Source organism: Lutjanus erythropterus, chromosome 2 (genome assembly GCF_056507025.1).
Source record: "Lutjanus erythropterus isolate fLutEry1 chromosome 2, fLutEry1.hap2, whole genome shotgun sequence".
Lineage (NCBI taxonomy): Eukaryota > Metazoa > Chordata > Actinopteri > Lutjaniformes > Lutjanidae > Lutjanus > Lutjanus erythropterus.
Genome location: NC_139318.1, coordinates 31,557,484 through 31,579,477, shown reverse-complemented (window position 1 = coordinate 31,579,477; position 21,994 = coordinate 31,557,484). Strand labels below are relative to the sequence as shown.

Genomic DNA, 21,994 nt, shown 5'->3' with positions numbered 1-21,994 from the left:
TGGGAAAGGGTACAATCAGCATTCATTCCAGGATCAGATGACTCTGCAGTAGTCCAGTATCGAGTCCAGCTCCGACCAGCATGGAAACAAGATGGAAACACTTTTGTTCCTTTTCCAGTGCGATGGTTGTTGCTTCCACCATTAGCTTCTGCGACTCTTTGTCTTCTCAGCCACAAATTCGTCTCTGTCCCAGCAGTCCTCAAACATCCAAAATTCAAAATTAGTCAGCATTAAGTTTGAAAAAGAAACTGAAGTGAAAGAGAGAAAAAAGTAACCCTGTATGTCACTGGTCTCCATGCTGCTTTCTTTTATAAATCTTTTATATAGTTGTTAATTTTGGTGTAAAAAAAAAAAAAGATGCATTCAAGCTTTCTTTTTTTTCAGTGTGCATTGCATTAACAGAATGAAACAGATTGCTTGAGCTTGTATAAACAGGGCTAACATTTCAATGAGGAACTGGAAATAAGGGGAATCATAAATATATTTTTATATTAGTTGCACTAATCATTATACACCGAGCAAAGCTACAGCATTACAGGCTGTAAGCTTTACAAGTTGAGTCTAAAAATCACCACAAACAACAAAACTAACTGGTGGAAGTGGAAAAGGGTGATAGAAAAGGAGGACAGGTAACACGCCTTTTCAGTCACCCCAGCACACTGTAGAACGTGCAATGCAGGTGACGCACTGAAGTGCCTCACTTGTGCTGCACTCTCCATGTTGTGCTAGGATTTTGTACTTCAACTATGAGCAGGCGAATGGACACTTTTACTTTCTCTGTGAGGAAACTGTGGGAAACTCTTATGTTTTCTCATCACGGGTGACAAAGAAAGGCATTAAAATGTGAGCCTTAATGGTGAAACACACTCATGAAGGCTGATGTAGGAGTTTAATGTGGCACTGAAATGAAAAAACAACACAAACAAAACATTGAATCTTTGTACTAAACAGCCAAATCTGATTCCAATGACTCAGTGATTCAGCCCTAAAATAAATTAATCGACCAGTGCATCTCCAATCTTCTTCCTGACTGCCTAATTAAAGGCAGTGCGTGTCTACAGAGAAGCATCTGCATCCACTGAAATTCTCTCTCTTTATTTTATTTCACGTAAATTTAACTTAGTATCATTTAGGGGTAATGTCTAATTTCCTCTGCAGCCATCTGAATGATAAATGCATGCAATAAGCACATTTCTTTACAATATAAATTTTATAGCAAAAGTAACATTAAAGGAAAAAGGCAGAATAAAGACAAATGTTTCAGTATACTATTAAGATTCATGTAAATTGTTACAGGAACCACTGTAGAAATCAAACGATGTAAAATGTATATGCTTTCCACCTCTTTACTGCTTAGTTTGCATACTATGTGTTAACACTCTTTTCTACCCGGCCACACCATTTCATCTGCTTCTTATCTGACATTTGCCCTTGCAGTGCACAGTAAGAAAGATCTTTTTGTGCGGTGCCGCCATCCCTTTCATGTCTCTGCTGTGTGATTTCTTCACAGGCAACATCCATGGTTGGATTTGCTTCCCTCATGTTCCATCATCTGTCATCTCCTTCCATTCCCCTTATACCAGAACACCACATATTCATACATCTCCTCATGCGTGAGCGAGCAGCGAGACAGCACCAATCTCGTTACATATTCAGGAACTGAAAGAACCAGACTCAGGTTCACCACTGCAGAACACAGATGTGTTTAAGAGCGGTTAGAAACTAAATTCAACAACATATATACATGAATAGTTCGGAGGTTTGATGGAATATTTTGAAAGCAAGGATTTACAAAAATGAGCTCTTTTGAGAGAAATACATTTTCTTAAAAAGCAGTGTAATCAATTTTGATCACCAAGACTCACTTCAACACTGTTTCAAAAGAAGATAATTGTACTCATGCATTTTAATTCTGTGTGAAAGAAATGAGAGACACATACAGCGCTGTGAGAAAATGAACTATTGATTTGTGCGTTTCTAGAATAATGATTTTCATTTGAGGATTATACCAAAGCTACTCAGAATAGCTGTGTAATATTGTTGGGTATATTAAAGTCCAATCTGAAATCACATTTAGTCATCCCTTTTTGTAATGAGAAATAATGGTGACATATTTTTTAAATTGTGTTAATAACTTTTTATTCTTAAAAACACGAAAAAAGGTTTTAGAGAAATAGCAGAAACGCTCCTTTTCATCTGAGCCATCTGGAGGGGTGTGTCCGTGTTTGAGTTTGATTGACAGCATCTGACAGGCTGCCACAGTGTAAACAAACTAACATTGCGGCCTACATGTCATGTGGCTGACAGCGTGTTGTTAGTGGTGGTGAAGAGTAAGGACCACTCCAGCATCTAAATGACTTAAAGTGACATTTGCAGGTAGATTTAGATGCTGTTTGCAAAGCAGCAAGCTGACATTAGCAGGTGATGTTTCTCTGGTGGCTCGTTCAACAAGCTAAGGTGCAGGACAAGATGTGTGTTCATATCACAGTTGTCACAAGTTTGGGCTAGGGCGGGGGTGGGCAATTATTTTTCACAGGGGGGTCACATCAGAAATTGATCAGGCTGCTGTGGGCCAGACACAAACGATATAAGGTCCTAATAATGGACAATTCTCTAATAATGGAAGGGTCAAATTTTTCAGTATTGGGGACTGTTGGCCACCCTTTCTGAATTGCCATGCAATGAATCATGGGCTAATATTTTGCTGGAAATGTTCCAAACTTGATGTTTTACAGTGTATCATGCATTCTGCATACGGGTTGCAACGACAATAGCAACAAAAGTAGGAGAAGAACAACATAAACAACATGTATGTACAGCATTGAGTGAATAAAGTTACAGTTTAATATAAAAGATTCAGTTCATTATTGTTACCAATGAACACAGCACTGACCCCTTTCAAAATAAAGGTCTTATTGCCGTTTAATGATAAGCAAAATGCTACTGACTGTCTTTAAAATTTTTGGTATTGCCATGTTGGCCTTGTGGGCAACATGGAACCTTTCAGTGGGCCGCATAAGGCCCCCAGGCCGCATTTTGCCCAGCTCTGGGCTAGGGGATGAGGTGTGTAACAATAAATAAATGTACCCGGGTGAAGAAGGAATCAAAGGAATCAAAGGTTCTTTTAACAAAAGTGTAAAATTAAGTTAACAAATCAGAAAACAAAAAGATTAACTAAATCTACTAAATTAAACAACAACATACACATAACGACAAGTGTCCATGCTGGCCAGAGTGGCTAACAAGAACACATGCACAGACAAGGAGTGCCTTTGCTAGCTGGCAGAGGTAGCAAAGCACATGGGGGCGCCGAAACGAGTGTCCTTGCTAACCATGGAGGCTAGCAAAACACATGGTACATAAACACGAGTGCCTTTGCTAACTAGGAGAGCTAGCAGAGCACATGACATACAACACAACACTTCAAGCAGTCCAGCCTGCCTCCACAGGACTAGACTGCAGACTTGCAGATTTCCATCTGCCAAATGGCCGACTGACTGGCTGCACTCTCCCAGCTTTTAACAGCAGGCCCTGATTGCAGAGTGACTGCACCTGCTGCCAATCTGCAGCTGCACAGGGGGGGGAGGAGGGGCAGAACCTGGGCACAGGAGAGTTCAGCAACAGACACTGTGGCACGTAACAACAGTAAAGAGCACATGGATGAAGGCATCAAACCTTTATTGAATGACTAACGTTTCAACGCCCACTGTAACTGTAACTTTGTGATTAAGATGCTGAGGGCGTTGAAATGTTAGTCATTCAGTCAATAAACTTTGACACCTTAGTGCATGTTCCAAATATTTCCTGTGATAAAAGTATCCTGCCTTTTAGAGCACCAGTCAGGCCAAGTCTGTGGTTCAATGTGACCATCTGCTTTACTTATGATAAATGTTAACATTACTGCTTTATGCAAGATTTGATTGGCTGTATCAAAACATCAAAAACATTTAGGGAATAATATTTTTGATTTTTACTTAAGAAAATAGATATAATAAGGCTATAACATGATAACAGATATTCGACCAGAGAAAATAAGATGAGTGAAGAGAAGAAAACGGCACTGTGAGTAAATGAGAGGATACTGTTATCTATACTGCCAGTAAAAGGTTTACTATGTCTCAATACACAGTATGTCAAATGTAGTACGCTTAGAAAACCACAATGTTCCACTGTATCCAGTTTCATTTTGTAGCATGCAAGCCAGCTTGATTTTTTTGGTTATTCTGACCCACAGTCAGATACAACAGATTGACTGAATCACAAACAGAGAACAGACATTGGCATTATGTTTTCGAGTTGTATAAATATGTAAGTCATGTTCTTGTGAACGCAATATCTTGAGGGGAATTTATTCAGTTCACAAATGATGATGTAAACACAGTCTACATTTGAAGACAGCATGTTTTCCTGGGAAATTATTCACTGGAATCAACACGTCAATATAGTGATGACTTCCATCTCACCAAATACACTTGAAGTCTTCACTACATAAACTTCAAATATTGCTATAGACTGCCACAAATGTTTGAGCAAGAGGGTGAAAGTTCAAGGTGCAATGGTATGAAGATGTTTTATGTCCTAATTGCATGCATACTGCACACAATACATTGATTGGAACATATTGAATTGATACAAAACTATTGGGCACCATCATGAAACCCATTTCTTACTTTTGGCTTATATTTTGGTTTTCAAAGGAGAACAGAGGACAAGCGATGTGTAGAGGAGATGTGAATGTTGTAACAAATGCAATTTAATTTCAGTCAGACTTTAATGTATTCTCAGTATTGCAGTCACATTAAAAATGTATTATTTTGTGCGACGGACGACAGTGTGGCACTATCCCTTGAGGGCAAAATAAATATGTTTTTGTCTTTTCTGTATGAATGAATAAATCAATAGATCAGTTCTGTTTTTCCTCACTAACAGCCAAGCCTGTTCGCCCGGGCCACTACCCGATGTGCTCTCCTACCAACCCCTTCTTCATCCGAGGCTACAGCGATCACCCCATTGCCTTCTACAAAGCTAGTTTCCACAACAGCAACAACCAAGAGGCAGCCGCTCCTGCTTCGCCCGCTGCTCCTGCAACACCAGAGAGTCGAGAGTCCAGTCCGGAGCCCAGATTACCCGAGACCAACTCCAACCAGAACAGCCCCAACAAACACCTCAACCCCCAAAACAACGACTCACACGACAACGGCGCTCAGGACAACATGTGAGTAGTACTTACTAGCTTTTTCCTTTGTTTTCAGCCTCATTTCACTTTCTTGATTTTAAAGTTGTAGTATGATAAACTAATCTTAACTCAAGGTCCACTTACTGGCTTTTGCTGGTGCCTTCAACCACATATTTTTTTCTTGACTACTGTTTATATCTGCTGGTTTCACATCTTACTTTCTTGAGCTTTAAAGTAGCAGTATAACAAAATAATCTTTACTCAAGGTCTATTTACAAGATTTTTCCCATGCTTTCACCTACATCTCAAATTCTTGACCTTGAAACTAGTGGACTGACAAATCAATCACATCTCAGTGTTTTCATCAGCACTATGGTTGTCATGACAGCGATCCACTGATTATGTGAAATGCAGCTGAATGCTTCATAAACAACTAGCGAGCGGTTTCCATGGTCAATAATTAGTGTCTTTGCTCAGAAAAAGTGAAATTATGTTGTTTTGCTACAACTATAGCATCTATAAATAATCTGAGTTATAGTGCGCTGCTTTTTAGAAGCTTAAACAGTCAAGCATTTTATAGTTTAATGTATTGTGAATGTATATGTGCAAAACAAGCATTTTGTTTTGACATTGATTTATTGCTTTGTGACTGAGTGAGCACTTGGGTACACTTACATCTTCCATTTGTTTTATTATTTTATTTAACTCAAAGAGCATATCTGTCTAAAGATCAAGATCAACATATTGAAGCACAGGCTTGCATTTACATAAATATCTCTCTTTCTGCTTTTTCCAGGCTTCCAGCTGAACCACTGAGCCAAGCAGACAAGAACACTGCAGAGATGCTTGATTCAGAAAACGGTGAGCCCTGTTCAAATGAAACCTGTTAAAGTAATGGGAAATATTATGATCGAGATCAGCGGGGGTAAATTCACTACTTGTTATGACTGTTTTTTAGTGGTTCCCATTATGTTATCATACCAGCTGTTATGTTTGAACATTGGTTTATATACTCTTTCAGGGTGGTGGCTGTTAAATCAGTTTACAGTGATTGCCCTGCTGCTCTGATAACAATTTTGCCAGTTGTTTTTTTTTTTTCTCCCTATAATGGACTCGTAGTCAGCAGTCTTGACGATAATACTGAGCCACTGGTGATGAGGAGGAGGGTTTCAGCATAGGTCAACGGTCTTTGGTTTAAGTGTCCATGCATTTATGGGATACAGCTTGCCATTTTAAAAATCACAATGGAAATTCTCTTTAGTTATTGCAGGATAATGCTGCTACTTGAGTCTTTTGTGCATCTTCATGTTTGTGTGTGAGAGTGTGTGTATGTGTGTGAGTCTGCTCCCATCAACACCACAGTCTGGAGGAGATAGATTAGCCTTGCAGTGTCATTACTCAGCCAGACAGATAACCGACCAGACAGGCTGAGTGCCCACCTCAGCCTGTGACCTGGTGATGACAGCTGTAGAGTTGTGTAACAACACCACACCTCTTCGATTCTTCAGGGATATCAATAAAAGTCAGAAACAGTGTCAGAGCCAATATATCAATCTGCTGCGACAGCACCTGCCTTTTTTTAAATGACAGGTATCAGTGATGCTTTAAAGAATTGACTTCAGCTTGTTTTTGTACTTTACTGTAGTGAATCCATTTTTTTTTTTATTAATTCAACTTTCTTTAATGAACATAACTCATCAGTTTAAGCACCATAATGCAGACGAAGTCAGCAGAGCAAGTTTAAACTATTAAATTGTGTATATTGAAGTAAGAACTTCAAATCTTACTGCGAGTAAGGTGTACAGGTACAGGTGTTTGTGCTCGGAAAGCAACAGAGTAAACAGTTTTTTGACCACAGTAAAAAAAAATTCTTTTTTTTTTTTTTTGAAAGGCTAAATGCCAGCAAATATTGATTGAAGCAGAATATTTTGTCAGATAAAAATGTAAATTTTGTAATTGATTACTAACTGACTTTTTTAGATACACTTTTGGACTTTACAATGTTCTGCAGTAATTGGAAATTATGAGATTATATGACATGATAAGATGTGCAAAAAAGCTGCACAGCATTAAAATACTGTCTGAAGTCCTTTCTTTGTGCATATAACCCTGCCAACATTCAAGATAAACACCGATATTTATCTTATTTTTTGGGGTTAGGGTTAGGACTTAACAAGTACTGGCAGCAGTTCAGTTGAGATTTGTAAATATTTGTGCTTTTAAGAGTAAATTATATATGTTTTTTGTTTGTCGTTTTCCCCCCAAAATGGACATATGGCATATTTTGGGACCCGTGCTTGTACACTGTAATGTATTCTGAAGTCAAACTTGGAGGGAAAATTTTCTGGTCCATCACTAGCAATTTTCACTCGGGGATATAATTCTGCTCAGTGTCATGAATTTCAATATGAGCTTATGGGGAAAGTGAGCAACTCAAAGCCAAAGAGCTCTGCAACAGCAAGACATGTACCCCAGATGTTTTACTGTTTTTCAGTAGTTTTAGTCTGTGGAGGTGTAGTTTTGACGGGTCCTGTAAGGATAAGATTTTTTTTCAACTGTCACAGCTGCTTTTTTTAAGAGATTAAATTGAACAGCTTTATAATCCTCCAGTCAAGCATGAGGTCCCTTGATAATAGCCAACTCATCAAACTGAAGTAAACTGCGTTCCATGAATAACAACGAATAAATGCTCATAGACATCTCAAGTACTTTTTGAGACGCAGCTGGAACTTTTGTCCATATGTTGTGCTACATAAAAAAACAAGTGAATATTTTGTGAGAGTAATCCCTCTCAGGGTAGTTCAGGGAAAGCATGGGCCTCCAAGCCAAAGTAATGCAGTAGCAGTGTTGCCAGATGCTAAATGCAGTAATATTGTACTCCAACTTTAAATAAATACCTGGAAAATGAATACAGTAAACTGGAGCTCCACAGAATGGAAAAAAATTTTTTTTTTTAGTGTTCCTCTGCGGCACTATTGGTCGACAATTGTTAAGAGACTTGTCCTTTTATGCTATAGGAAGCTCTTTGGTTGGAAGGACTTTCTTTTAAAACGTGTAACATTTTGTTATTGTTATTAGCTGCACTGGTAGTTCTGTCATAGTGGTAGAGGTAAAACCTGTCCTCATCAGAAAAATGGGAGAATTTGTTGTTTGTTCAAACTCTGTAAAATGACTTATGTTTACATTTTCCTGACAAGCAAACTCTTGCAGGCGTGCAATAAAAACCTCTCCGGAATAACAACAGCATTTGGTTAAACAGCGTGAAATTACCTATGTTATGTTCAGTAGCATAAATTCTTATACCACTGCAAAAACTCTTCAGGAGGAGGAGGTGGTGGATGGTTACAGAGGATACAAAGACTCCAACAAACAGCTGACGTGGGTTTCTCTTAACCATAACCATCTTTTTCTAATCAAATCGTAGTTTAAGCATGATTTAATAACCATGACTACAATCTTTCCCTCACCTCCACCATGTATTTTTAGTTCAATCAGGAGAGATAAGTGAATGAAGTCAAGATATTTTTTATTATACAGATGATGTGTGATAATTAGTCCTGACAGAAAGTATTTAGTGTTTAGACTCTACAGGGAGATTTTGTAATTGAGGGGCATCTGCACTGAGCAGCAGCAAGATAAATCTCACCATGCTGGCTGATGACTCTGCTTGGACTGATGAAGCTGATAAATCTGAATCTGCAAAGACTGGGTGGTGATGGGGAGGTGAAGGAGAGCTCATACAGAATGAATGACTAAAGGCAGAGAGAGACGCATATTGAATCAAATCGAATCATGACCTTCAAATCAAAAGTCAAATCAAATTGTGAATTTGGAGTATCATGACACCCCTATTTTTAAGACAGCAGCAAGATGGTAGGCTGGCAATAAAGATGTGTCACTGTGTCACAGACCCTTTTAGAACTGGCGTCATGATTTTGTCACAGTCTGGAGGCAAACAGGAATCACCCCAGAGTAGCAGGCCACATAATCAAGTGAAAATTTTATCTTGCTGGTGCTTTGGTGCCAGAATCGAAGGAGTAATATTACTCCTGGTATGCAATAACTCTGAGCCATATGGCTCAGAAATGAAGTTAATACATACCAGCTGCCACTGCCAGTAAAAAAAAACAAACCCAGCTATGGTTAAATGCAGTAAGACAAAAGCCGCAACAAAAGATCACCTTCTTGATTCAAGTTTCTCTCTTCGATCGAACCAAGACGAGCTTTAATTGTCATAACACTTTAAAACAAACTTAATTTAAACTGGACAGGCAAAATAAAACTCACCCAAGTCATCATTTTTCATCATCTTTCTAGTCTGTCTGTCTGACTGTCTAGTCTGAGAGGCTGTTTTCCCCTCATTGGTTCTCAAGCTCAGTGGGTGTGTACTGTGCTGCCGAGTGGGATGTGAAACGGTGCCTGACACTCTGCAGACCAATAACTTAGCAAATTACAATGACAAAAATAAAAAAATAAACAACCAGCGATATATCCATCCAATTGCCCAACCCTGTGGCGATTGTAGAAACATCAGCCATTCGGTCAGTGAGCATGCCCAGGTCAGCCAGTCTGGTCCCACTGATTAACAGTGTGATCTTTCCGAAGTAACACTCGCTGTCCTGGAGAGTGAGCGACTGTACATATTCAGAAAAGCTCACATTTTCTTCAGCTATCATTAAGAAACAAGCCAACAAAACTACAGAACTTTCTGTAGGGCTTCATTTGTCTAAACCTGTAAAAAAATGTCTTTGTTGTGTCTGATTGGGCTGCCAGATCAGCAAAATGCACACGAGTTGTTTTAAAATGCACGGACAAACACCTTGTTCAGTCGTTTATGTATAAGGACTTGTTGTCTGAGAGCCAACACATTATGCAGCTGCTTGTTCCAAAGTCATCTATCTCCAGTGGCTTTGGGCTGTTGAAGTTAAACCCATATGTGTGTCTGTGACAAACCCACTTCTTCCCTAATTTACACACCACCAACTCCTCTCACTGTGCACCTGCCTGCCTCCTTATGCACCTCTTTCTGTCCGCAGGAAACACCACAGATATCAATGACAACAGGTAAGACTGCTGCACTCACTCACTCTTTTACTGCAAAACACCTGCTGCTGTTTGTTGTCGTCCTACTGCAGGCTTCCATGTGGTCAGTGTCCAACAGAAACCTCTATAATGTAGGATTTTGTATAAACTGATTAATTTTAGGGTTTATTTTGAACCTGTTATGATGAGTAACAGTTTGGAGTAAGAGTCTTGGAATAAGATAAGATGAGATAAGATAACATAACAGCTGATCAACTTACAGCATAGGAGTCATCGCTGCTTATTATTGTCAAATTATAATTTTGAGCTCATCCTGCACTCCTGCAGCCTGCCTGTGCTTCCTCACAGCTGGGAAGAGGGGGCAAGGGGGAAATAACTCGCTTCAACCATAGATCATATATCAGATAGGATTTCAACTTATTTAATATACAGTCTTTGGCTCCAACTTGCTGTTTGGACTGTATTACCCCTTTTTTGGATGCCCATTTGATGCGTATTGCTCCTTTAATACCTCTAGTCTGTTTGATAATTGTCCGTTACGTGCAAAGAACACGTTGAAGTACAGCACTGCCACATTTTTCTTGCATGCACCGATTCCCCCTGTGTTTTAGACCAATTACTGTAACATCACTGATTTGCTTCCCTTCACTGCTGTGTCTCTCTGCTCCATCGCTGCCCCCTTGTTGCTGTCACTGCCACTGCTCCTCCTCCTGCACCTCCTGCTGCTGCTGCTGCTGCTGCTGCTGCTGCTGCTGCTGCTGCTGCTGTGGATGATCGATCTGGTGACGGTGCTGCGGCCGCCTTTCGTTCTGCTGTGTTGTGTAGCATGTGTCTGAATGTGAATTCTGTGTCCAGAACTGACGTCTGTGACAATCAGGACCCAGCCAAACTCTACAGCATGCAGCCCGAGGCTTCAGCCAGCTAATAGTCCTGAGCAGGTAAGAGCACTGACAAACAGCAGCTCTTCATGAATCAGAGGTGAAAATTTACAAATCTCAGAAATGACCAAGCAACCAAAGCCTTCAGTCCTTTGACTCAACATTTGAAACACCCACCTGATCTGTTCACACTATGTGTTCTACAGTGTAGAAAACATAAAGGATAGATGGAGTCTTTGAAAGTTAGAGTCCTTGAAGCTAAATGAGCAGCTTTTCACTGTGCTATTTGTACTGGATATATAGGCCTACATTCATAAATAATCAAACGTTATGACAACTTGAAAGAGCTTTTGAAAAGTTGAATTAAACATTGCGACTTTGAGTAAGGTTTCATGTCATACAGCAGTAATTTTGAAGCTTTTGTGAAGCAAGTACAAACAGAAGCTTAATATTATTTGATCATGGATTTTAACTCACCAAGGGGTAGCAAAGTATTAATTTTTAGGGTGCTTTGTAAAGAGTTCAAGGTAGTTGGAGCATGGACATAAATAGAATATACAATAAAACTTCCTGGTTCAGTACAAACTCGATGGACAAGCAGAGAGAGCAAGTCATTAGACCGTGTTCGATATGGTCCAGAGGAAGTGTTGCCAGACTGACTGAATGTTTTCCAGCCCAATAATTGCTCAAAATCTGCCCAAACTCATAAAAAATGCTCAGATATTATCTATAGTAAACAATACAAATGAATTGATAAACGATAGCAACAGTATGACAACAACAATTGTGTTTGCTAGAACAGATACAATTATAAAGCTGTTTTTCACTTCTTCCCTCTGCCTTAAAATAAAGAAAAATAAAAAGGACCTACATGATTTCTCAAACTTTGTAAACTTCAACAGGGCTTGACAGTTTGCCAACTTAAAGTGAACCCCCGCACATTTGCATGAAGAGGCAGAGACAGAAGAAGAAAGAGAGAAGAAGAAACAAGAGAGAAGTCCACACATTTCTATGCTATCAAAACGTCAAACAAAAAAGGATGTTGTGGCATTGCATGCATAGAGATTTTTGTTACACTGAAAATAAAGATTTGCAAAAGCACTGCAGCTCATGCGTGCATTTATAGGGTAAGCTGTGGGTGGGTGGTAATGATGGTGTCTCATATCTCCTCTCAGCAGAACAAATAAAAATCCTGTCAAATCAAAGTTGTGCTGAGTGACTGGATGTGTTTGCATAATTTAAGGACTACCATTTATGAACAGATCTTTATTACTTTGTTATTTTTAATATATTAAGAAAAACACCATAACTCATGGTAAACCAGCCCAAATCCTGTCCAAGCTGATTTTTACCTGGACAATGCAACCCAAAACAGCCCAATCTGGTAACACTGTCCTGAGGACCAAACTAGAATAGAAGATATTTAAGATGAGAACCTTCCAATAGAAGCCTTATAAATAAACAGATACATATGCTTACTGTGTCTCTCAGAGATAAAAGACCACCCAGCTTTTTTTTAAATACAAGATGCAATGATGAGTGCTATAAACATCACCACAAATAAACCTTTGCACCTTTTGCACATGTCAGAATTAACACGAAAGGAAATAATCTCATCTTGCAAATTGCAGTTTACATGTTGAAACTGGCCACTGGGCATTAAATAAAATCAAACATTTATTTATTATTTATAGTGGAATAATGAAGCCATTCTTTCCTATCTATAATATTACATTTAGAATAGCAACGTTTTCAGCAATAAAATTTTACCTATGATATATTAAACCAGGGCTGCACAATTAATATAAAATTTAATTGAAATTGGAATATGACCAGTGCAATGTTGAAATTGCAGAAGCTGCAGTTATTTGATAACGGAAATATGTGTGACCGTGTGACAGCTTTATAATGAAGTACTATAGCGCTGCATAGGTGTCCTGGACTTCCAATCTTGTTCTCCACATGTAAGAAAACATGTTTGTCTGGCACTGACACCAAAAACTGTAACATCATCATGATTGTGATTATGATTTTTCTACCATATCTTGCAGCTGTAAATACAATTCGAATGGATATCCTGAGTTTGCAGCAGATTCTGCCTTATGAAACATCAGTTTGACTTTAGAGGCTATAAGGTCTCAGCTCCCTGGTGTTGTGTGGAGTTTACAGCAGAAAACCTGCCAGCTGCCAGGGTGAAAGGACTGATTTCTTTTTTTCTCTGGGGCCTCCCACACTAAAAATACCTACAGCACACTCTGACTGCACTGTGAGACACTTTGCACAGAAATAGCCTACGAACAGCATCTGTCTCAGATCAGCAGGGTTACAGATTATACATTATAAAAAACATTGCTCTGGGAAAGACCCACTTGAAAAAGATGGATTAAATTATCACAAGCTCTGGCTTTTTACTTCATTCCACTACTTCTGCTGTCACAGGCTTCATATGGTTACCTTTTTCATATATGCAAGTTAAAGGACCAGTGTGATGAATTTAGTGGCATCTACCAGTTGAGCTTGCAGATTGCAATTTCCTTGTCTCACTCTACCCATCAAAGCATATAGGAGAACATATGACAGTTGCAAAATGTGCATAAAATGAAATGCAAAAGGCCGCATCTAGAGCCATTGGGTTTTTTTTGTTGTTGTTGTCGATATCTTTTGTATTTAATAACAGAAACAGGACATAATTCAACAGGCCCTGCTTCAGTTTCAGAAAGTGGTTTTAGCGAAAACTGTGAGTTTGTTTAGCCTGAGGGAAACTCTGGATTTTCCATTTCACAAAGAGAGATAACTTAAACTCTGGGTCAGTTGCCATGGTAACTGACTCTGTGAATCTAACCTGTTCGCTGGCAGGTTACATTTTCCTGTGGAGCCTGAAGGAGCTGTCTGACATACCCAAAGCACATCACAGCACATATCAGAACGCATTAATCTGCAGGATTTTTATGTTTTTCTAACAATCAGACTCTTAATATTAGATGTTAGTTTGTTACCTAAGGAAAATCTTTAACATGAGCTCCTTTATTATCAATTTTTCATCAGTGTGAGGAGAAGGCAATCTCTGACACCAGTGATTCATAATCATAATCAGTAAAAATCTATATTGTCCCTGTGACTCTGTGGACATTAAGGCAGCTGTCAGGGTGTCTTCAGTCCTTATGGTACATTACTGTAGTAATCACTGTTTAAATCAAACTAATCTGTATGAGACACTGATCAATGAACAGCCATTTTTTTGTGTTTGGATTGATCACACTGATAGAAAATCCTAACAAGTTACCATATTGTTTTTGCAGTGGTGGAAAGACTGCTAATAATCTGTGCTCAAGTAAAAGTAGTGTTACACTGCTGAGATACTGACTGGTTTAGCCTTACTGGTATGAGCAAGATTTTAAACTGCAGACCTAAAATAGATGTCTAAAAATGTATAGTCAGTTTGAACCAGGAGACCTGCAAAATCATTATTACTGTGTCATATTGTCACTTTCTAATCAGAGGTCTATGAGTAAACTGTGTCATATCTGTGTGATCCATATTTTCATCTTCAGTTGGTGCCACCTGCATTATGTCGCTGTCAGATCACAGCTGATAAATATATTTAAAAATCAAATGTAACTACGGTTGGATTACAGCACTTTATCATCCATAAAGGAAATTGAGGAAAGTGTGGTAAACGATTAATGAATAAAATGTAATAGTGTTAAGTTCTTGACTTATTTCACCCCTCCATAGTCTGCATTGACATACATTCATATTTCTGCTCTATTGAATTCAAATGGAAGCTCTGCTCTTTATTTACCTGTTGCCATGGTGAATCATAGCACTTGAGCTCCACTGATGATGGATTTCATGCATGTGCTAAAATTCAGAGTTAACATACTCAGAGCTAATTTAACTAATTCTGATCAGCTGTCCTCAAACCGAAAACTCAGAGTTTACCATCTGAGGCTCAGTCAGTTCTATTATAAAGTAATGAAAACATACTTATGAATATAATATTCCATTTCTGCCATATTCTGCCAATAGATCCCCATAAATCTCACACCCTGGACCTTTAATAGCATCCAACACCACTTTTCAAAGAAACACAGGGAGTGAACTGACCTGTTTTGCAGAACTGGTGCTGTAATTTAATTCAAACCATAATAATTGTCTGCTTGAAGTGAAAGTAGTCACCTGTGATGTGCTAACACATAAAACACTCAACCTGCAGACTGAGAACTTCTTTATAAGTGCTATGTAACAGAAGATAAAAGTCATTCTAACTTTTTTAAGCTTTGCAAACTGGCATGGCGCTTCCTGCAGAGTAAATATAAGTTTTGCACAGTGCTGGTGAATTTTACATCCTATGATGTCTAAATTTGGCCCCAGAGTGCTCCATGCAGATCCCAAACACAAGTAGCTCCCACTGAAGACACCAGAAATAAAATGAGTCGAGACGTGTTCCTTCTGGCAATGTTAGCATGACTCACTGGCTGCTGTCTCTTCTTCCTTGCCATTGTTCACAGCTCTTCCTGTTACTCTCACATGTATCTGACTCTCGTTTCTCTCTCTCTGTGTGTGTGTGTGTGTGTGTGTGTGTCTCTCTGCAGGCAGACGTTTTTTCTGAGGCCTCCTCTGTAAATCTGCATGCAGCTGATCACTGTCCTCCCAGCCTTTCTTTCCTCTCCCACCCTCACCTGCTGTAAACACACCTCTATCTCTCCCCTGTGTCCCCTCTCCTCCCCTCCTGCTTGCTCCTCTTCAATCCTTCTCCCTCCTGTGCAATGATGTGGGGTGTATGTGGGTATCAGTAGGATCCATGACAAGCACTGCATCTCAATCTCCCGACCTGGCAGCTTACACGCCCTCCCCTATGACTTGGAATACAAAAGGGACCATAAATAGAAAGGTGGAGACGAGACGATGCAGTGCTGCACGTGGCCACTAGGGTGTGGTGTTTGTCTCAGTGAGGCAATCACAGTTGACAGAAAACCAGTACATTCAATCTTTATTACTATTATTATTATTAAACATGCATATGGATCTGAAAACTCCAAGTTAAACTGTGTTATACAACAAGAAAACAGTGTGAACTTCAAGGTCAGTTTACTAATATTTATACTTCTGATTGTGCATGTTGATTTTTGATGTTGGTCTTCAGCTTTTCTCTGAGAATAAATAAAAGAGGAAGAGAGCTAGTGAGGCACCATTATCATGAAATGTTTCGGCCTGGACGCAAGTGCAGCAAAAGCACCTTTAGTCAATGTAAAAGGGAAATTTGAGTCTTAAAAATGACTTGTGTTTACAGAGTAAGGCTGGCATTATTCAATATTTTTGTTTTTGTCAACAAATCTAGTGAAAAAATCAAAACCAACAATGTGTTGTTCTGTCTCAGTATTTTCTGACTTTCCTTGCCTGACTGTGGCTCTCAGTCTCAAGCCAACTGAAGGCTTAAATCTTTAAAAACAGGCTTGAATATATTGTTTCATTTTTAAAAACAACTAGGCACTGTAGTTTTCGGCAAACATTACTTATGGAGGCCCACTACTGCCAGTGTCATTAAAATGAGAAAGTTTCTCAAAACAATCATTTACTTATCACACAATAATTAGTTAGTATGGCAAAATAAGAAAATACTTTTTATTTTGAGAGTTTCTTATTGCTTTGAGATGGAAAGTCATTATTTCAGGAAAGTTTCTCATTATAATGGCTTTCAGGATTTATTTTTCTGTTACATTTGCATAAATTATAAAGTGACTTTTGTATCTTTATTATGCAGTCAAACAGATTATGTTTGAGAGCAAAACTCTCTACACTTCAGAATGATGTATTGCAAGTAAAATAAATGTATGAATAAAAATGTATTAATGCAAATCAAAAACTTTTGTTTGCACATGCAAAAGTTTTGTTTGCAAATCAACGTTTTGTTTGTGCATTAGTATGTTTTGATTCCTGGTGAGCTGAATCATGAGCTGACAGCGTTTCACAGAAAGATGCAAGACGAATCTACTGGGCAGTCTGGACTGGACTGACAGTTTGGTAACATCATCCACTCTTAACAGCAAATAAGAGAGGGAGTGTTGAGGTCCATGGAGAAGATGGTTTGGATGGTGCAGGAATGGAGAAGATAGAACAGGTATGTTTACACACAGTGGCTGAACAGGTGCATGTAAATTGCTTTTGTTTAATGATCTATGATAATGTAATGGGTTAAAAGGTACATATTATGTCAGCCTGTAGCTGCTTAATGCTTAACATTTGCTCATTTAGCTAGTTGCTCACTCGTTATAATTACATGCTCAAGTTGTTGAATATCAGTGGATGATGTCATCAGTTGTCACTCCGGTCCAGACTGGCCAATAGAGGCGTGTCTGGCGTCTTAAAGGGTGGGGTCTCTTTATGAAATTCAGCTCTAAAGGAAGCAAAACTTTGTGTCTCGTAAACAAAACTTTTGGATTTATTAACAAATGTTTTGGATTTGCAAACAAAAGCTATTCATTGCATTAATGTATTTTAATCACAAATGTATTTTACTTACAATAAATCATTTAGTCATTTTGATTGCAGTGTAGAATGTTTTGCTCTCAAACCTATTCTGTTTCACTGCATAATAAAGACGCAAAAGATAATAAATAATTACAAAACAGGAGTAAACAGCACATTTATTGGGGAGTATTTTCAACTGTGGATCAATACACATTTGGTCCTCTAGTGAGGTTTTAGTATGTTGCATTTGGGATACACTTAAAGAAATTATACTGTCCATATTCATGGTAAGTTTTTTTTTTTTTTTTTTTTTTTTTTTTTGGAAACAATTAAAGTTGTTGGCAGAGAGGAATAAGCTGTTATACAGTTGGCTATATTGGGCTTTTGTTCCATACTTCAGTTCATTGTTGGTTTTTGTTTTTTCATAGAATTTATTCACAACAGGAAAAATATAGAATATCAGCGCTTCTCCTTTAAATTGAGTTTTGACACATTTGGCCGTTTCAATCCCAACTGAAAGATTCAGACTAATTATATGAATTTTTAGAAACAGTCTCAGTAGTCATAGTAACACATAATATTTTGTCACATGTAGACTACTGTTGCCACGTAGTTAGACCAACACACACCAAACTAAAATACACATATGTACGCCTGCAGTAGTTGAAACCTGGCCGAGCCTTAATTTAGACATAAGAGGATTTCTCACATTTGATCTTTTTTACTCAAAATAAACAAAGGAAAATTAAGTTTATATATACAGTACATATTTAACTCCTCAAGACTCTTACTGACATAACAGTTTTGTATTTTGGTACCCTTGGAGGATATATTTCAGATACTTAGATTCCATATTACATAATTTTTCCTCTAGTTAGATTAGTGGGAGTAATAAACCAGATAACCCATATATCCATATGTAGTAGCTGCGTCTAGAAAGTTTTAGATAACACTTTTCTTAAAAACCTTTTAAATTTTAAAACTTCAGATGGCTCTAATAGACATAAGTTGGCAGTGGCTCTATCTCACCAAGAGCAGGAAGAACCATTGTGCTTAATGAGTAAGTTGGTTAGAGAACAGTTTAAAATAAAGCGCTCAGATATTCAGTGGTTACCGTCAGCTGCCGCATGTCTGACTTTCAGTACGCTGCACTGGTTTTAACTGGTCTGAACAGCAACTTCATCTGAACCATGAAAGAAGTTTAAAACACACGATTCTGAAAAAAAAATGACTGTGTCGTAGTAGAGAGACTTTAAAGCTGTAAATCATCCCTACAAAAGCTGCCTGTCAGGGATCGTCTGTGAGATATTCAGTCATTGTCATGGCAACCAAAAGCATGGCAGAGTGGAAAAAAAAAAGAATTGAGTAGCAACTATTTTTATACTGCTAGGTCTACTTTAAAAAAAAAAAAAGAAATATATATTATTATAATTTGCTCTATTTTAACTGTTATTTATTTGCTATTTATTCTTAATTCATACCAGTTGTTGAATGTGAAGCGTTTATTTTGATGTTGACATTGTTTCTGATGCTGCAGAGCACTTTGGACTTCAGACACTGTTTTGTCATTAAATGACATGTACATGTGCAGCTGTCGTTACAGTATGAATTTGTTTAAGAGACGGCTAATCCTACGGGTCATTATGAACCACCTCAGACTGAAACCAAAGCCCTGATTGTAGTGAGCGAGCGTAGTCCTGTAAAGAGGCTCCTGCTCTGCAAGAGTCTGCATCCTGCAAGCTCTGACAGAGACGTAAAACAAGGGTTACTGTAGGTTATCAACAGCTGATAAAGCCTTGTCTTATCCTGCTGACACGCACTCAGATATACTGTGTCATCAGCCAATGAGGTGTTTGACCTATGACCCCAGAATACAGATGTATTACTGATCCAGTATCATCTGGGTGCAGTCTGAGCTGATAAGTTGATTGGCTGTATACACACAGTGACAGTCGCTCCATCAAGCTCTCTCTGTTGAACTCCTGATCTGCCAGTCAGGATGAAAGAGTCAAGGGTGACAGTGGAGGGACTGTGTGTGTGTGTGTGTGTGTGTGTGTGTGTGTGTGTGTGTGTGTGTGTGTGTGTGTGTGTGTGTGTGTACTTTCTGTGATCTTTTCAACAAAACAGACCAATAACACTTGAGATTACAGCCTGCAAATTACACTGTAAATATTTTATACATAAATGCTACTAATGAAATACTTACTGGGTCGACACAAGGAAAGAAGTTACACTCTAAGTACTTTTTTAATTAATGTAAATGTTAGATAACTACGCTTAAATTGAAAAATCTAATTGAAACGTGTCTTAAAGGTATAACAAGCAACATTTTCTTTAACAACAGTGTATAGACTCATAAACATAATCCTGTTTAATTATTACTTATGACCAGCTAGGAGTGGGTGGTGGTGGCTGTTCTGCAAAGACTCTGCCCTCTATCTGAATTTTATTATTTTACTCATTTTTGCTGTGCTCGGGATGCTTTGCCATCCCAAAACATTGGTATGTGACGTCCTGGTATCTTTCTGACGTGTTTATGAACAGGACAAATCCTACTTTAAATTCGAAGGTCAAGTTTAATTGTGGATTTGGAGAAACGTGACACCCCTAATATACAGATTTTCATAGTGCACACACCTGAAAATGTGTGCATATACGTGTATATGCCATCCAATAAAGCTAAAAATTGTTTGTTATATGTATTTGGCTCCACAATTGTGTCTGGTATGACAATGTGACAGGACGTAGAAGCTGCTCTAACATCAGTTTTGATTGTCAGGTGGATCATAAATTGGATTCCATAACTGCATCACTGTTCTTCAGTATTTGTTCCGCCTAATTGCAGAGAACATCGAATCTCTCCTGTGGTGGATTTAACATATTATTAACGTAGATGAAAAACACAGTCCTGTCCAAAATGTACAAATTAACTGTGAGAAATAAGAAAATTATAGCTGACTTTTTTTTTTCCACCAGTGCCTGTTTCTCTTTGTTCTGCACAAACTTGTTGTAATGATTGGAATTACAGCTCTAAAGATGGGTGATCAAATTTGTAGTGTTGTTAAAGGAATGCAATTTGGCTTCTCCTTGCATGACTGATGCTGTGTAATTATTGCAAATAACAACTTTGCTATCCACTTTGGACACTTCAGAAAACCTCCACACTGCAGACATATTTCTGTTGTGTGCACATAATTAAAGCATCATCTTATCAGCCTGTAATACAAGCAACAATGCTCATTTACTGTATTTAATTTTGAAGTCATGCATGGAGGTACAAACAAGCTTTGTGTAATGATTTGTTTCCCAGCAACATATTAGTATTCTGCACTAAATTTATTTTTACAGCGCAATTTCCCAAAATAAACTGTGTGGATATATCATAATTTACAAATAAATGATGACCATCCCTTTAAGTGCAGTACTTGCACGTTTGCCCCATTTTCCTTCTTAAGTGTTACCTCCTTATACATTAACATCTTCTCTTCTTCCCCTGTACCTCCATCCCATATTTGTTCCATATCTTTACCCAGTAAGTATTTTATTAATGCCCTGTATGTACTAAATTATTACCTTGTAAACTGAGCTGTAATCTAAAGAGTTTCCTCAGCAGACCCTCTGTTTCCATTATATTGAGGCTTATCAGAAAAAAAGAAGCACTTTATCGCATGCAGGATTACAGTTCGGGGCAAGAAAAGGGCATCAAACTAGAGAAACTTTACATTATCACTGAAGTCGAGTGTGTTTGCATACCCTATAGACACCATGAGTTGAATGTGAATGGCCTTTTTTGTCAATCTGCTGTTGATCAATGAAAGCCACAAAGGAAACAGCGACTCTCCTGACATGCACTGTGGTTGTACTGACCTGTAAGTGTTTGGATGATTGAGTGTAGCATTTATTTTCAGTCTCATTGTTCTGTTTGTCTAATTGTAACCAATCTGAAAATATCCTGGCAAGGTAAATAATATGTGATACTGTAGCCTAAATATGCAGAAATAAAACAATGACGAGATTGATATGGGTGGTTAAAAAAAAAAAAAAAAGAAGAAAGAAACAGAGGCAAAACGTCTGTGTTTGTTTGTATCTTTTGTGTGTTGGTTGGTTTGTTTATAGCGTGTGATTTAGTGCATGCAGTACTTTCTTCTTCTGTAGCTGCTGAGAAACAGTACTGTTATCTTATGAAAATCCTTCCAATAAAGATGATCCTGTGTACATATTAATATTACACTGTGTTGTTATTGCTCTGCTCCTCTAATCATGTGAGAATTTTACCCTTTCCTCTTACTTATTTATCCATGTATATTGTGGAGGCATGGATTTCGGAGACGTCTGCCTTCTCTTGATTATAATGAGACTAAATGATGCTCAACTTGCATAAAAATGCATTTGAAAAATTCAACAGCAATGTCTGTCTGTCTGTCTG

General features: G+C 38.2%; 1 protein-coding gene across 1 annotated transcript in view; it reads left to right on the top strand.

The window, feature by feature from the left end:
• kif5ab (kinesin family member 5A, b) overlaps positions 1–17,853 on the top strand; it is a 118,447-nt gene extending 100,594 nt beyond the window's left edge. Inside the window, exons 25-29 of the mRNA XM_084737190.1 lie at positions 4,930–5,215; positions 5,973–6,037; positions 10,213–10,240; positions 11,045–11,157; positions 15,693–17,853. Coding sequence (XP_084593316.1) covers positions 4,930–5,215; positions 5,973–6,037; positions 10,213–10,240; positions 11,045–11,144 — 479 coding nt within the window. The 3' untranslated portion in view covers positions 11,145–11,157; positions 15,693–17,853. The remainder of the gene's footprint in view (positions 1–4,929; positions 5,216–5,972; positions 6,038–10,212; positions 10,241–11,044; positions 11,158–15,692) is intronic.
• Positions 17,854–21,994: the final 4,141 nt, after the last annotated feature.